Here is a 14,681-nt window from a genome sequence, read left to right as displayed (position 1 = left end):
GTTCTGGTCTCCCGCTAGTCCGCTGAAGCTGAGTTTTGAAAATTTGCCGACAAGAAATCTAGTTTTGAAAATTTCATCGAAATAAAGTCAACGACGAAAATGGATCATCGATCGAATTAACGGTTTAAGAGATAAAGTTTTTGAATTCTGGTCATAGGGACAGAATCCAGCGTGAGCCCGCCGCACAGGAGCACTCATGTGTGCATGCTTCTCTTTAGATTTTCCCTTTATTAATTAGCTAATTTAATTATCTTTCCAACGTTACGAAACTGGCTATTCATAAACACGAATTGAATATATACTAGGAATATCTTAAACCAATTCAGGTGTGTTTGCTGCAGAACTGGATATTGCAAGTCAAAATTGTAGAAGTTTGACAAAAGTGTGTCAAAAAAACATCACTTACTAAGTAACCAAATATTCCATAAAAAAGTTATCAGAGTGAGTAGTTCATACACTGGGTGTTATAAGCACGTGAAAACAATTATGGTGTGGATGCATTAGTTTGGTTCTATAAGGATGACACTAATCTTTTGGTTCTTGAACGGATTATTCGCTACTTTTTTTTTGTGAGAAAAACTTGTAATCTATCAATCAACTATCAACGTATACAAAGAACAGCACAGTTAAAAAAAATTACATCTAGGTCCATAGACTCGTGGAGTGTACGAGCATCCGCCGACGTGCGTGGTCTGGTTTAGATTATTTGCTTCTTACTTGAGATTGCTACAGAAAATTGCTTCCGTTTAAAAAAAAGAGATTGCTACAGAAAAAGATCGACAAATTAAGTTGTTGAGTTACATTCGTGTATATATATATATGCATGTGGCGAACAAATCTGAACATTGGGAATTTTATCATTTCCGAAGTTCTGTAGTGGAGGAATTGCTGGCAGCAAAGGCTTCAATAGACAAGAGAACAAAATGTCAAATGATACAATTTAATTTCATCAAATTGCATTGACTTTGATACAATTGTAGTAGTACACAAATTACATAATTAACAAGTACTACTGTAGTCTCGCAAAAAACAAGTACTACTGTAGTAGGTGCATTATATCATATATCTTCACAACTCCTTAGGAAACACGATTCCATATGTTGGCCGTGCTTTCGCCATTGATTCGTCTTCGTGATCAGAAACCCACAGCAATGGCACCGACGAGAACCGCGGTACCAATCGCCGCGAGACGGGCCCCACGGCTGCCCTTGTAGGCACCGCTGTCGTAGGGGCTGTTGTCCACCAGCGGCTGGCGGCCGAACGCTGCCGCTCCGGCCACACCGCCCGCAGTCCCCGCCGCCGTCGCGGCTTCACCCTGTCCGGCCACGTCCCCGGTAGCACCGAAGGCTCCTGTCCCGGCGCCACCCGGTGCAATCCCGTAGCCGTCACCCAAGGGTCCTTCCCCCGCGGCAACGCCTCCGCCACCTCCCGCCATCGGTGCAATGCCGTAGCCGTACCCGTCGCCCGGGCCGCCTGCTCCCGGCCCCGGGGCAACTCCTCCTACACCGGCAAAGGCTCCGGCCCCTGGAGCAACACCGCCCCCGAGCCCCGCCGCCTCCGGAAGCTCGGCCGCGTGGCCGTTGCCGCCCTCCACCTGGCCGAAGGGCAGGTTGCTGCTGTGCGCGCCAATGGGCTCTGCGAAGGGCGGCAGCGCGGCCGCGAGCCCCGGGGATCCCGGCGCGCCGCAGTGCTGCGCGTGGCGGGGCTCGTCGCTGGCGCGCCACGCGAGCTCGCCGTCCTTGTCGCGGACGCGCATGTCGCCATCGTCGACGAGCTCGAGCGTCTGGAGGAAGTTGGTCCCGTCGGTGTTGGTCTCGCCGTGCCACACCTCCTCGGCCCCGTCGAACACCTCCAGCCCGTGCCACGAGAAGAGCAAGGTGCACGTGTTCACCGTGCTCACTGGCCGGCACTCCGACTCCCAGGCGCTCGCGTGGGCACCGCTGCCGCCGCCTTCGCCCTCACCGCCGGCCAACACCTCGACGTAGCAAAAGTCGGCGCCGAGCCCGCCGGCGCCTGGCACGGTGTGAGCGCGCACGAAGTAGGCCGCGTACTTGCCGGAGGGAGACGTGAGGAACAGCACGGGCGGGCTGGTGTGCCCTCCTGGTGGGATGCTCGCCAGGATCTGCTGCTTGGACACGCGCTCGATCGTGCCGGCCGGCGCCGTCGCGGCCGTGAGGGAACAGTAGAGGAGTAGGAGCACGGCTATGGAAGACATGACCTCCATGGCTGGCTGGCTGGCTGGCTGGCTGGCAGCTTCTCGCGTTTCTTGCTTGTGTGCTTGCTGCTCCGTGGGCTGTGGCTGTGTTGTGGTTGTGGATGGTGTAGCATGATGAAGTGTGCGTGTGTTTATGTAGTTAAGGTGGTGATGGAGCAGGAGAAGTCGAGTGGTTAGATGAGGAGCTGGAGTTAGTACGTACATCACCCGTTCCAACTACGTGCACGAGTAGAGGAGTGGTTCTGTGTTCCAATACTAAAAAGCTTTCCTGAAGAATAAATAGAACAATGAGACTCTAAATTCTGATACACCTGAAGTGAAGCGAGGAGCCTATGAAGATCTGATATGACGCACAGGGAGGGAGAGAGGGGGGAACAGGGGCACCTTGGACTTGAGTTGGTGGCCGGCGATGATGTGGAGGTCGAGGTTCAGGTGTAAGAAGCCCTCGACGGCGGCTACCTTGGTGGCTAGGTGCACCCCTGCGGCTGCTCCTCCTCTTTGAGCAGGACAAGGCTGGCGGTTGCAGCGCGAGAATACGGCCATGCTCCTGTATCCTGCGCACTCATCGTCGGCGCTCGACCCGACCGCGACATAGGTGACGTGTAGCAAAAGCACAGGAGTAGAAACCCTAGCCACGAGCGAGGGTGAAGGCCGCGAGTGGCGATACTGGTCGGAGGGGTGGAAGGCGCGCAGTGGGGAGAGGAAGCGGGTGTGCTGCGTGCCGCCGAGAGTCGCTGGAATCCGCCAGCATGGGCAGCGGCGGCGGCCAGGGATCGTCGGGCAGAGAGAGGGAGCTCATACTTTTCTTCATATTGAATTGGGCAGCACGCGGCAGGGGCCTAAAATTTTGTGAATTTGGCACGTTGCTAACCCAAAATTGGTGCGCTGGTATCTGATTGGTCCATCTCAGTGTGCCACAGACCCATCTCCCTTTAATCCAATCTCGTCCGTCCATTCGTCCAGATCCGACGACGTCCAAGTGTGGATAAGGTCGAGATATGCCGACAGCCTAACCATCGACATAGAGTTAATTGCCATACGTGTCATCTATGTCGATGATCAAGCCGTAGGCATATCTGTTTTGTCATTTTTATTGCACATTGACTATAGTTTTTTAATGTCCTAGCAATTTTAAAAATATCCAATATCCTTCCTACCCTTCGAAGACCCGGTGCGATGTTTTGGTGGCATAGCTACCCGACCCGCACGTTTCCCCCCTCCAACTGAAGGCGGCAGTGCCGTCCGTGGAGGGGGGCACACCCCGGAGCCCCAAGAAGGGTGTCTACACACGTCACAACCCTTTCACACATGTAGGAGGACCCGGTGTGATATTTCGGTGGCATTGCTACCCCCGGAAGCACCACCGACCGGGCCAACCCTAGCCCCGTTGACTGATAGATCTAGGCCTTTGACTTTCGCCCGGCGTCCTTTAACGAGTGGACTCTTCCACCTCGTTATGATAGGTCAGCCCATAGGAACATCCTCGACGACATGGTCTGGACCCAACCAGCCACTAGATTCCCTCTGACTCGACCCGACCCGCATGTTTCCTCCCTTCATGCTATAGCGATAGTGCCGTCCGTGGAAGGGGGCACACCTCGAAGCCGGATATTCATAAACAAACTGGATATATGCAAAAGTACATGAGGTTACATCTTAACATACTCAAAAGTAAAAAAAAACTGAATATTCGTAATCTATGGAAAATTCTGCCCCAAATTCAGATATAATTTGTGTATGTTTAAGTTTATATAAATTAGATTTAAACTAATTAAATCTAAAGTTAAAAAATGTAAAACAAAAACAAAAATACATATAATATATGTGCATACGGCTTGTCCATCAGCATAGATTTTCCACGTGGATTTTGTTAAATAAAAAAAGTGAAATAGCTATGCCGACGACTACCGTCAAGGCCGTTGGCATAGTTTTAACGAAGTCAACCTGCCGTCTGATCCTGAGTCGGTGGGGCCACCTATGTGCCGACGGCCCCCGTCGGCATAGATGGAGATATGCCAATGGCCATTCCATGCCGACAGCCCCCGTCAACATAGTGGTTGTATGCCGACAGCTTCACTATGCCTACGGCCTTTCCCTAGCCGTCAGCGTACCTCCATCTATGCCGACGGGGGCCGTCGGCAGCTGGAGTTATTACGATAGTGAATAGTTAGTTATTACGATAGTGAATAGTTGTTTTATTGCTTGAGACTCTTGGGCATACATATAGGAGTACATAATCATCTTGGAGTACAAGTCAAGGCAGGAAGAAATCCTAGCCTATCTATGTTTCCTAAACAACCACGATACTAAACATCCCCCCGCAGTCACAACGGTAGCGACGCAGACGGTGAGACTTGAGAAGAATCTGAAGGTAAACCGATGGACACCCCCCACAGTCATAACGGTCCATGCCCACGAAAGTCGTGGCTGGAGTGGAAACCGATGAGCTTTATCAAGCAAGGCGGTAGCCCTTTCTACCGTTGTCGAGGTAGCCGAGAGGGTAGGTGTTGGAAATATGCCCTAGAGGCAATAATAAATTAGTTATTATTATATTTCTTAGTTCATGATAATCGTTTATTATCCATGCTATAATTGTATTGATTGGAAACACAATACTTGTGTGGATAGATAGACAAAACACTGTCCCTAGTAAGCCTCTAGTTGACTAGCTCGTTGATCAAAGATGGTCAAGGTTTCCTGGCCATAGGCAAGTGTTGTCACTTGATAACGGGATCACATCATTAGGAGAATCATGTGATGGACTAGACCCAAACTAATAGACGTAGCATGTTGATCGTGTCGTTTTGTTGCTACTGTTTTCTGCGTGTCAAGTATTTGTTCCTATGACCATGAGATCATATAGCTCACGGACACCAGAGGAATGCTTTGTGTGTATCAAACGTCGCAACGTAACTGGGTGACTATAAAGATGCTCTACAGGTATCTCCGAAGGTGTTCGTTGAGTTAGTATGTATCGAGACTGGGATTTGTCACTCCGTGTGACGAAGAGGTATCTCGGGGCCCACTCGGTAATACAACATCACACACAAGCCTTGCAAGCACTGTGACTTAGTGTAAGTTGCGGGATCTTGTATTACGAAACGAGTAAAGAGACTTGCCGGTAAACGAGATTGAAATAGGTATGCGGATACTGACGATCGAATCTCGGGCAAGTAACATACCGAAGGACAAAGGGAATGACATACGGGATTATATGAATCCTTGGCACTGAGGTTCAAACGATAAGATCTTCGTAGAATATGTAGGATCCGATATGGGCATCCAGGTCCCGCTATTGGATATTGACCGAGGAGTCTCTCGGGTCATGTCTACATAGCTCTCGAACCCGCAGGGTCTGCACACTTAAGGTTCGACGTTGTTTTATGTGTATTTGAGTTATATGGTTGGTTACCGAATGTTGTTCGGAGTCCCGGATGAGATCACAGACGTCACGAGGGTTTCCGGAATGGTCCGGAAACGAAGATTGATATATAGGACAACCTCATTTGATTACCGGAAGGTTTTCGGAGTTACCGGGAATGTACCGGGAATGACGAATGGGTTCCGGGTGTTCACCGGGGGGGGGGGGGGGCAACCCACCCCGGGGAAGCCCATAGGCCTTGGGGGTGGCGCACCAGCCCTTAGTGGGCTGGTGGGACAGCCCAAGAAGGCACTATGCGCCATAGGAAGAAAATCAAAGAGAAAAAAAGAGGAGGTGGGAAAAGGGGGAAGGACTCCTCCTTCCAAACCTTGTTGGACTCGGTTTGGAAGGGGAGATCTCCCCCTCTTGGCTCGGCCAAAGCCCTTAGGGGTCCTTGGACCCCAAGGCAAGGCTCCCCCCTTCCCCCTATATATACGAAGGTTTTAGGGCTGATTTGACACAACTTTGCCACGGCAGCCCGACCACATATCTCCAAGGTTTTACCTCTAGATCGCGTTTCTGCGGAGCTCGGCGGAGCCCTGCTGAGATAAGATCATCACCAACCTCTGGAGCACCGTCATGCTGCCGGAGAACTCTTCTACCTCTCCGTCTCTCTTGCTGGATCAAGAAGGCCGAGATCATGGTCGAGCTGTACGTGTGCTGAACGCGGAGGTGCCGTCCGTTCGGCACTAGATCGTGGGACTGATCGCGGGACGGTTCGCGGGGCGGATCGAGGGACGTGAGGACGTTCCACTACATCAACCGCGTTCACTAACGCTTCTGCTGTACGGTCTACAAGGGTACGTAGATCACATATCCCCTCTCGTAGATGGACATGTTGGAATTATGCCCTAGAGGCAATAATAAATAAAGTTATTATTATAATTCCCGTATCAAGATAATCGTTTATTATCCATGCTATAATTATATTGAATGAAGACTCATTTACATGTGTGGATACATAGACAAAACACCGTCCCTAGCATACCTCTAGTTGGCTAGCCAGTTGATCAAAGATAGTCAGTGTCTTCTGATTATGAACAAGGTGTTGTTGCTTGATAACTGGATCACGTCATTAGGAGAATCACGTGATGGACTAGACCCAAACTAATAGACGTAGCATGTTGATCGTGTCATTTTATTGCTACTGTTTTCTGCGTGTCAAGTATTTATTCCTATGACCATGAGATCATATAACTCACTGACACCGGAGGAATACTTTGTGTGTATCAAACGTCGCAACGTAACTGGGTGACTATAAAGATGCTCTACATGTATCTCCGAAGGTGTTAGTTGAGTTAGTATAGATCAAGACTGGGATTTGTCACTCCGTGTGACGGAGAGGTATCTCGGGGCCCACTCGGTAATACAACATCAAACACAAGCCTTGCAAGCAAAGTGACTTAATGTAAGTTGCGGGATCTTGTATTACGGAACGAGTAAAGAGACTTGCCGGTAAACGAGATTGAAATAGGTATGCGGATACTGACGATCGAATCTCGGGCAAGTAACATACCGAAGGACAAAGGGAATGACATACGGGATTATATGAATCCTTGGCACTGAGGTTCAAACGATAAGATCTTCGTAGAATATGTAGGATCCAATATGGGCATCCAGGTCCCGCTATTGGATATTGACCGAGGAGTCTCTCGGGTCATGTCTGCATAGTTCTCGAACCCGCAGGGTCTGCACACTTAAGGTTCGACGTTGTTTTATGCGTATTAGAGTTATATGGTTGGTTACCGAATGTTGTTCGGAGTCCCGGATGAGATCACGGACGTCACGAGGGTTTCCGGAATGGTCCGGAAACAAAGATTGATATATAGGATGACCTCATTTGATTACCGGAAGGTTTTCAGAGTTACCGGGAATGTACCGGGAATGACGAATGGGTTCCGGGAGTTCACCGGGGGGGGGGGGGGGGGGCAACCCACCCCGGGGAAGCCCATAGGCCTTGAGGGTGGCACACCAGCCTTTAGTGGGCTGGTGGGACAGCCCAAAAGGGCCCTATGCGCCAAGAAGAGAAAATCAAGAGAAAAGAAAAAAAAGGAGGAGGTGGGAAGGAAGGGAAGGACTCCCTCCCACCAAACCAAGTCCAACTCGGTTTGGGGGGGGGAGTCTTCCCCCATTGGCTCGGCCGACCCCCTTGGGGCTCCTTGAGCCCCAAGGCAAGGTCCCCTCCCTCCCACCTATATATACGGAGGTTTTAGGGCTGATTTGAGACGACTTTTCCACGGCAGCCCGACCACATACCTCCACGGTTTTTCCTCTAGATCGCGTTTCTGCGGAGCTCGGGCGGAGCCCTACTGAGACAAGATCATCACCAACCTCCGGAGCGCCGTCACGCTGCCGGAGAACTCTTCTACCTCTCCATCTCTCTTGCTGGATCAAGAAGGCCGAGATCATCGTCGAGCTGTACGTGTGCTGAACGCGGAGGTGCCGTCCGTTCGGTACTAGATCGTGGGACTGATCGCGGGATTGTTCGCGGGGCGGATCGAGGGACGTGAGGACGTTCCACTACATCGACCGCGTTCACTAACGCTTCTGCTGTACGATCTACAAGGGTACGTAGATCACTCATCCCCTCTCGTAGATGGACATCACCATGATAGGTCTTCGTGCGCGTAGGAAAATTTTTGTTTCCCATGCGACGTTCCCCAACAGTAGGACGTAGCTTTAGTAGTAATAGCATGAGTAGCACGACAACCCCGATGGCGACACGTTGATGGAGATCATGATGATGGAGATCATGGTGTGACGCCGGTGACAAGAAGATCGTGCCGGTGCTTTGGTGATGAAGATCAAGAAGCACGTGATGATGGCCATATCATGTCACTTATGAATTGCATGTGATGTTCATGCTTTATGCACCTTATCTTGCTTAGAACGACGGTAGCATTATGAGGTGATCTCTCACTAAAATTTCAAGACGAAATTGTGTTCTCCCCGAATGTGCACCGTTGCGACAGTTCTTCATTTCGAGACACCACGTGATGATCGGGTGTGATAGACTCAACGTTCACATACAACAGGTGCAAAACAGTTGCACACGCAGAACACTCGGGTTAAGCTTGACGAGCCTAGCATGTGCAGACATGGCCTCGGAACACATGAGACCAAAAGGTCGAGCATGAATCGTATAGTTGATATGATTAGCATAGAGATGCTTACCACTGAAACTATTCTCGACTCACGTGATGATCGGACTTGAGATAGTGGATTTGGATCATGTACCACTCAAATGACTAGAGAGATGTACTTTTTGAGTGGGAGTTCTTAAGTAATATGATTAATTGAACTAATTGTCATGAACATAGTCTAATGGTCTTTACGAATTACGATGTAGCTTGCGCTATAGCTCTACTGTTTTTATATGTTCCTAGAGAAAATTTAGTTGAAAGTTGATAGTAGCAAACTTTGCAGACTAAGTCTGTAAAACCGAGGATTGTCCTCGTTGTTGCGTAGAAGGCTTATGTCCTTAATGCACCACTTGGTGTGCTGCACCTCGAGCGTCGTCTGTAGATGTTGTGAACATCCGACATACACGTTTCTGATGACTACACGATAGTTCAGTGCAAAATACTTAAATGGCTTAGAAGCAAGGCGCCGAAAATGTTTTGAAATGTCACAGAACATAAGTGATGTTCTAAAGAGATGAAAATTGTGATTTCATGCTTGTGCCCTTGTTAAGAGGTACGAGACCTCCAACAAGATTCTTTGTCCACAAAGTAAAGGAGAAAAGCTCAATCGATGAGCGTGTGCTCAGATTGTCTGAGTACGACAATCGCTTGAATCAAGTGGGAGTTAAACTTCCAGATGAGATAGTGATGGTTCTCCAAAGTCACTGCCACCAAGTTGTGAGAGCTTCGTGATGAACTATAACATATCAAGGATAGATACAATGATCCTTGAGCGATTCGCGATGTTTGACACTGCGAAAGTAGAAATCAAGAAGGAGCATAAATGGTTGATGGTTAGTAAAACCACTAAGTTTCAAGAAAGGCAAGGGCTAGAAGGGATACTTCGTGAAACGGTAAAACAGTTGCTGCACTAATGAAGAGACCCAAGATTAAACCCAAACCCGAGACTAAGTGCTTCTGTAATGAGGGGAACAGTCACTGAGGCGGAGCAACTCTAGATACTTGGTAGATAAGAAGGTTGGCAAAAGTCGAAAGAAGTATATTTGATATACATGACGTTGATGTGTACTTTACTAGTACTCCTAGTAGCATGAGGGTATTGGATACCGGTTCGGTTGCTAAGTGATTAGTAACACGAAATGATAGCTACGCGTAAACGGAGACTAACTAAAGGCGAGGTGACGATACGTGTTGGAAGTGTTTCCAAGATTGATATGATCAAAACGTCGCACGCTCCCTCTACCATCGGGATTGGTGTTAAACCGAAATAATTGTTATTTGGTGCTTGCGTTAAGCATGAACATGATTGGACCGTGTTTATTGCAATACGATTATTCATTTAAAGAGAATAATGGTTACTCTGTTTGCTTGAATAATCACCTTCAATGGTTTATTGAATCTCGATCGTAGTGTTACACATGTTCATAATATTGGTGCCAAAAGACACGAGGTAATGATGATAGTACCACTTACTTGTGGCACTGCCGCTTGAGTCATGTTGTTATAAATTGCATGAAGAGGCTCCATGCAGATGGATCTTTGTACTCACTTGATTTTGAATCACTAGTGACATGCAAATCATACCACATGAGCAAGGCCTTGTTTTCATTGAGGTGAAACAATATAGTAACTTGTTGGAAGTGATACATTTTGATGTATGCAGTCCAATGGGTGCTGAGGCACGCAGTGAATATCATTATGTTCTCACTTCAAAGACGATTTGAGTAGATACAAGAGTATTTACTTAATGAATCACAAGTATGAAACATTGAAAGGTTCAATTCTGTTTCAGAGTGAAGTTCGTCATAACGAGAGGATAAACTGTCTACGATATGATCATAGAAATGAATATCTGAGTTACGAGTTTTGGTACGCAGTTAAGACAATGTGGAAATTGTTTCGCAGTTCATGCCACCTGGAACATCATAGTGTGATGATGTGTCTGAACGTCATAGCCGCGCACTATTTGGTATGGTGCATGCTATGTGTCTCTTATCGAATTACCACTATCGTTTATGGGTTATGCATTAGAGACAACCACATTCACTTTAAATAGGGCACCGCGTATTTCCGTTGAGATGACACAGTATAGACCGAGGTTTAGAGAAATCTAAACTGTCGTTTCTTGAAAGTTTGGGGCTTCGACACTTATGTAAAAAAGTTTCAGTCTGATAAGCTCGAACCCAAAGCGGATAAATGCATCTTCGTAGGATATCCAAAACAGTTGGGTACATCTCCTATCTCAGATCCGAAAGCAAAGTGTTTGTTTCTAGAAACGGATCCTTTCTCAAGGAAAGGTTTCTCTCGAAAGAATTGAGTGGGAGGGTGGTAGAACTTGATGAGGTTATTGAACCATCACTTCGACCAGTGTGTAGCAGGGCGCAGGAAGTTGTTCCTGTGGCGCCTACACCAATTGAATTGAAAGGTGATGATGGTGATCATCGAGCATCGGATCAAGTTACTACAAGCCTCGTAGGTTGACAAGGTCACGTACTACTATAGAGTGGTACGGTAACCCTGTCTTGGAGGTCATGTTGTTGAGCAACAGTGAACCTACGAGTTATGGAGAAAGCAATGGTGGGCCCAGATTCCGACAAATGGCTGGAAGCCATGAAATCCGAGAGAGGATTCATGTATGAAAACAAAGTGTAGACTTTGGAAGAACTACTTGATGGTCATAGGACTATTGAGTAAAGATGGATCTTTAAAAGTAAGACAGACGATGATGGTGATAAGTCACTATTAATAAAAGCTCGACTTGTCGCAAAGATGTTTTCGACAAGATCAAACAGTTGACTATGATGAGACTTTCTCACTTGTAGCGATGCTAAAAGTCTGTTAGAATTATGTTAGTAGTTGTTGCATTATTTATGAAATATTGCACGTAGGATGTCAAAACATTGTTTCCTCGATGATTTCCTTGAGCAAACATTGTATGTGATACAACCAGGAGGTTTTGTCGATCCTAAAGATACTAGCAAGTATGCAAGATCCAGTGATCCTTCAATGGACTGGTGCAAGCATCTCGGAGTTGGAATATACACTTTGATGAGATGATCAAAGTTTTTGGGTTTGTACAAGGTTTATGAGAAACTTGTATTTCCAAAGAAGTGAGTGGGAGCACTGTAGAATTTCTGATAAGTATATGCGGTTGACATATTGTTGATCAGAAGTAATGTAGAATTTCTGTAAAGCATATAAGGTTGTTTGAAAGGAGTTTTCAAAGGAATACCTGGATTGCGCTACTTGAACGTTGAGCATCAATGATCTATGGAGATTGATCAAAAGCGCTGAATGGAAGTTTCAATAAGATGCATGCCTTGACAAGTTTTCGAAGGAGTTCAAAATAGATCAGCAAAGGAGTTCTTGGTTGCGTTGTAAGGTGTAAATTTGAGTAAGCCATGCTGTGTACCGCACCTGATGTGTGCCTTGACTCAAAGTCTGTTGAGAGGTACAGAGAGTGATCCATGATTGAATCACTAGCAGCGGTCAAAATTTATCCTTAGTAACTAATGGACTGAGGAATTTTTCTCGATTATGGAGGTGGTTAAAGAGTTTGTCGTAAAGGGTTACGTCGATGCAAGCTTTGACACTAATCCGAATAACTATGAGTAGTGAAACGGATTCGTATAGTAGAGTAGATATTTGGAGCATTTCCGAATAGCACGTAGTAGCAGCATCTATAAGATGACATAAAGATTTGTAAAGAACGCACGGATCTGAAAGTTTCAGAACCGTTGACTAAAACCTCTCTCACGAGCAAGACGTGATCATACCCCGTAACTATATGGGTGTTGGATTCGTTGGAATCACATGGTGATGTGAACTAGATTATTGACTCTAGTGCAAGTGGGAGACTGTTGGAAATATGCCCTAGAGGCAATAATAAATTATTTATTATTATATTTCTTAGTTCATAATAATCGTTTATTATCCATGCTATAATTGTATTGATTGGAAACACAATACTTGTGTGGATACATAGACAAAACACTGTCCCTAGTAAGCCTCTAGTTGATTAGCTCGTTGATCAAAGATGGTCAAGGTTTCCTGGCCATAGGCAAGTGCTGTCACTTGATAACGGGATCACATCATTAGGAGAATCATGTGATGGACTAGACCCAAACTAATAGACATAGCATGTTGATCGTGTCATTTTGTTGCTACTGTTTTCTGCGTGTCAAGTATTTGTTCCTATGACCATGAGATCATATAGCTTACGAACACCGGAGGAATGCTTTGTGTGTATCAAACGTTGCAACGTAACTGGGTGACTATAAAGATGCTCTACAGGTATCTCCGAAGGTGTTCGTTGAGTTAGTATGGATCGAGACTAGGATTTGTCACTCCGTGTGACGGAGAGGTATCTTGGGGACCACTCGGTAATACAACATCACACACAAGCCTTGCAAGCAATGTGACTTAGTGTAAGTTGCGGGATCTTGTATTACAGAACGAGTAAAGAGACTTGCCGGTAAACGAGATTGAAATAGGTATGCGGATACTGACGATCGAATCTTGGGCAAGTAACATACCGAAGGACAAAGGGAATGACATACGGGATTATATGAATCCTTGGCACTGAGGTTCAAACGATAAGATCTTCGTAGAATATGTAGGATCCGATATGGGCATCCAGGTCCCGCTATTGGATATTGACCGAGGAGTCTCTCGGGTCATGTCTACATAGTTCTCGAACCCGCAGGGTCTGCACACTTAAGGTTCGACGTTGTTTTATGCGTATTTGAGTTATATGGTTGGTTACCGAATGTTGTTCGGAGTCCCGGATGAGATCACGGACGTCACGAGGGTTTCCGGAATGGTCCGGAAACGAAGATTGATATATAGGATAACCTCATTTGATTACCGAAAGGTTTTCGGAGTTACCGAGAATGTACCGGGAATGACGAATGGGCTCCGGGTGTTCACCGAGGGGGCAACCCACCCCGGGGAAGCCCATAGGACTTGGGGGTGGCGCACCAGCCCTTAGTGGGCTGGTGGGACAGCCCAAGAAGGCCCTATGCGCCATAGGAAGAAAATCAAAGAGAAAAGAAAAAAAGAGGAGGTGGGAAAAGGGGGAAGGACTCCTCCTTCCAAACCTAGTTGGACTCGGTTTGGAAGGGGAGATCTCCCCCCCTTGGCTCGGCCGAAGCCCTTAGGGGTCCTTGGACCCCAAGGCAAGGCTCCCCCTCTTCCCCCTATATATACGGAGGTTTTAGAGCTGATTTGACACAACTTTGCCACGGCAGCCCGACCACATATCTCCACGGTTTTACCTCTAGATCGCGTTTCTGCGGAGCTTGGGTGGAGCCCTGCTGAGATAAGATCATCACCAACCTCCCGAGCACCGTCATGCTGCCGGAGAACTCTTCTACCTCTCCGTCTCTCTTGCTGGATCAAGAAGGCCGAGATCATCGTCGAGCTGTACGTGTGCTGAACGCGGAGGTGCCGTCCGTTCGGCACTAGATCGTGGGACTGATCACGGGATGGTTCGCGGGGCGGATCGAGGGACGTGAGGACGTTCCACTACATCAACCGCGTTCACTAACGCTTCTGCTGTACGGTCTACAAGGGTACGTAGATCACATATCCCCATGATAGGTCTTCGTGCGCGTAGGAAATTTCTTGTTTCCCATGCGACGTTCCCCAACAGTAGGGTGATGTAGCCGTGGTCTAGCGAGCCGTGTCGCGAGGTAGCGGTGCGAAGAACGTGGTGGTCGTAGTCGAGTCGGGGTAGCCGGTGTCGAGGAAGTCCCCACGGAGCCGCGGGCGTGAGGAGGGACCGACCTAGTCATGGGCGTAGTGGTGTCAAAGTAGTGATGCGCCAGGAAGTAGACGTAGTTGACGATGCATCGCGCAGGGTTTGCCATGCCCGGGAACACTTCGTGGACGAAGGCACGCA

The 14,681-nt window shown here is 47.6% G+C and overlaps 1 protein-coding gene across 1 annotated transcript; it reads right to left on the bottom strand.

Moving 5' to 3' along the window:
• Nucleotides 1–931: 931 nt before the first annotated feature.
• On the bottom strand, nt 932–2,406 carry LOC123429522 (fibroin heavy chain-like). The gene has a single exon (XM_045113549.1). The coding sequence runs from the start codon at nt 2,222–2,224 to the stop codon at nt 1,136–1,138; it is 1,089 nt and encodes a 362-aa protein (XP_044969484.1). The 5' UTR covers nt 2,225–2,406; the 3' UTR covers nt 932–1,135.
• Nucleotides 2,407–14,681: the final 12,275 nt, after the last annotated feature.

The sequence above is a fragment of the Hordeum vulgare genome, chromosome 2H (genome assembly GCF_904849725.1).
Source record: "Hordeum vulgare subsp. vulgare chromosome 2H, MorexV3_pseudomolecules_assembly, whole genome shotgun sequence".
NCBI classification, from domain to species: Eukaryota; Viridiplantae; Streptophyta; class Magnoliopsida; order Poales; family Poaceae; genus Hordeum; species Hordeum vulgare.
This window is presented reverse-complemented; position numbering and strand designations above follow the sequence as displayed.

Coding starts and splice junctions, on each gene's coding strand:
- LOC123429522 (XM_045113549.1), bottom strand. CDS start 2,224: ATGGAGGTCATGTCTTCCATAGCCGTGCTCCTACTCCTCTACTGTTCC.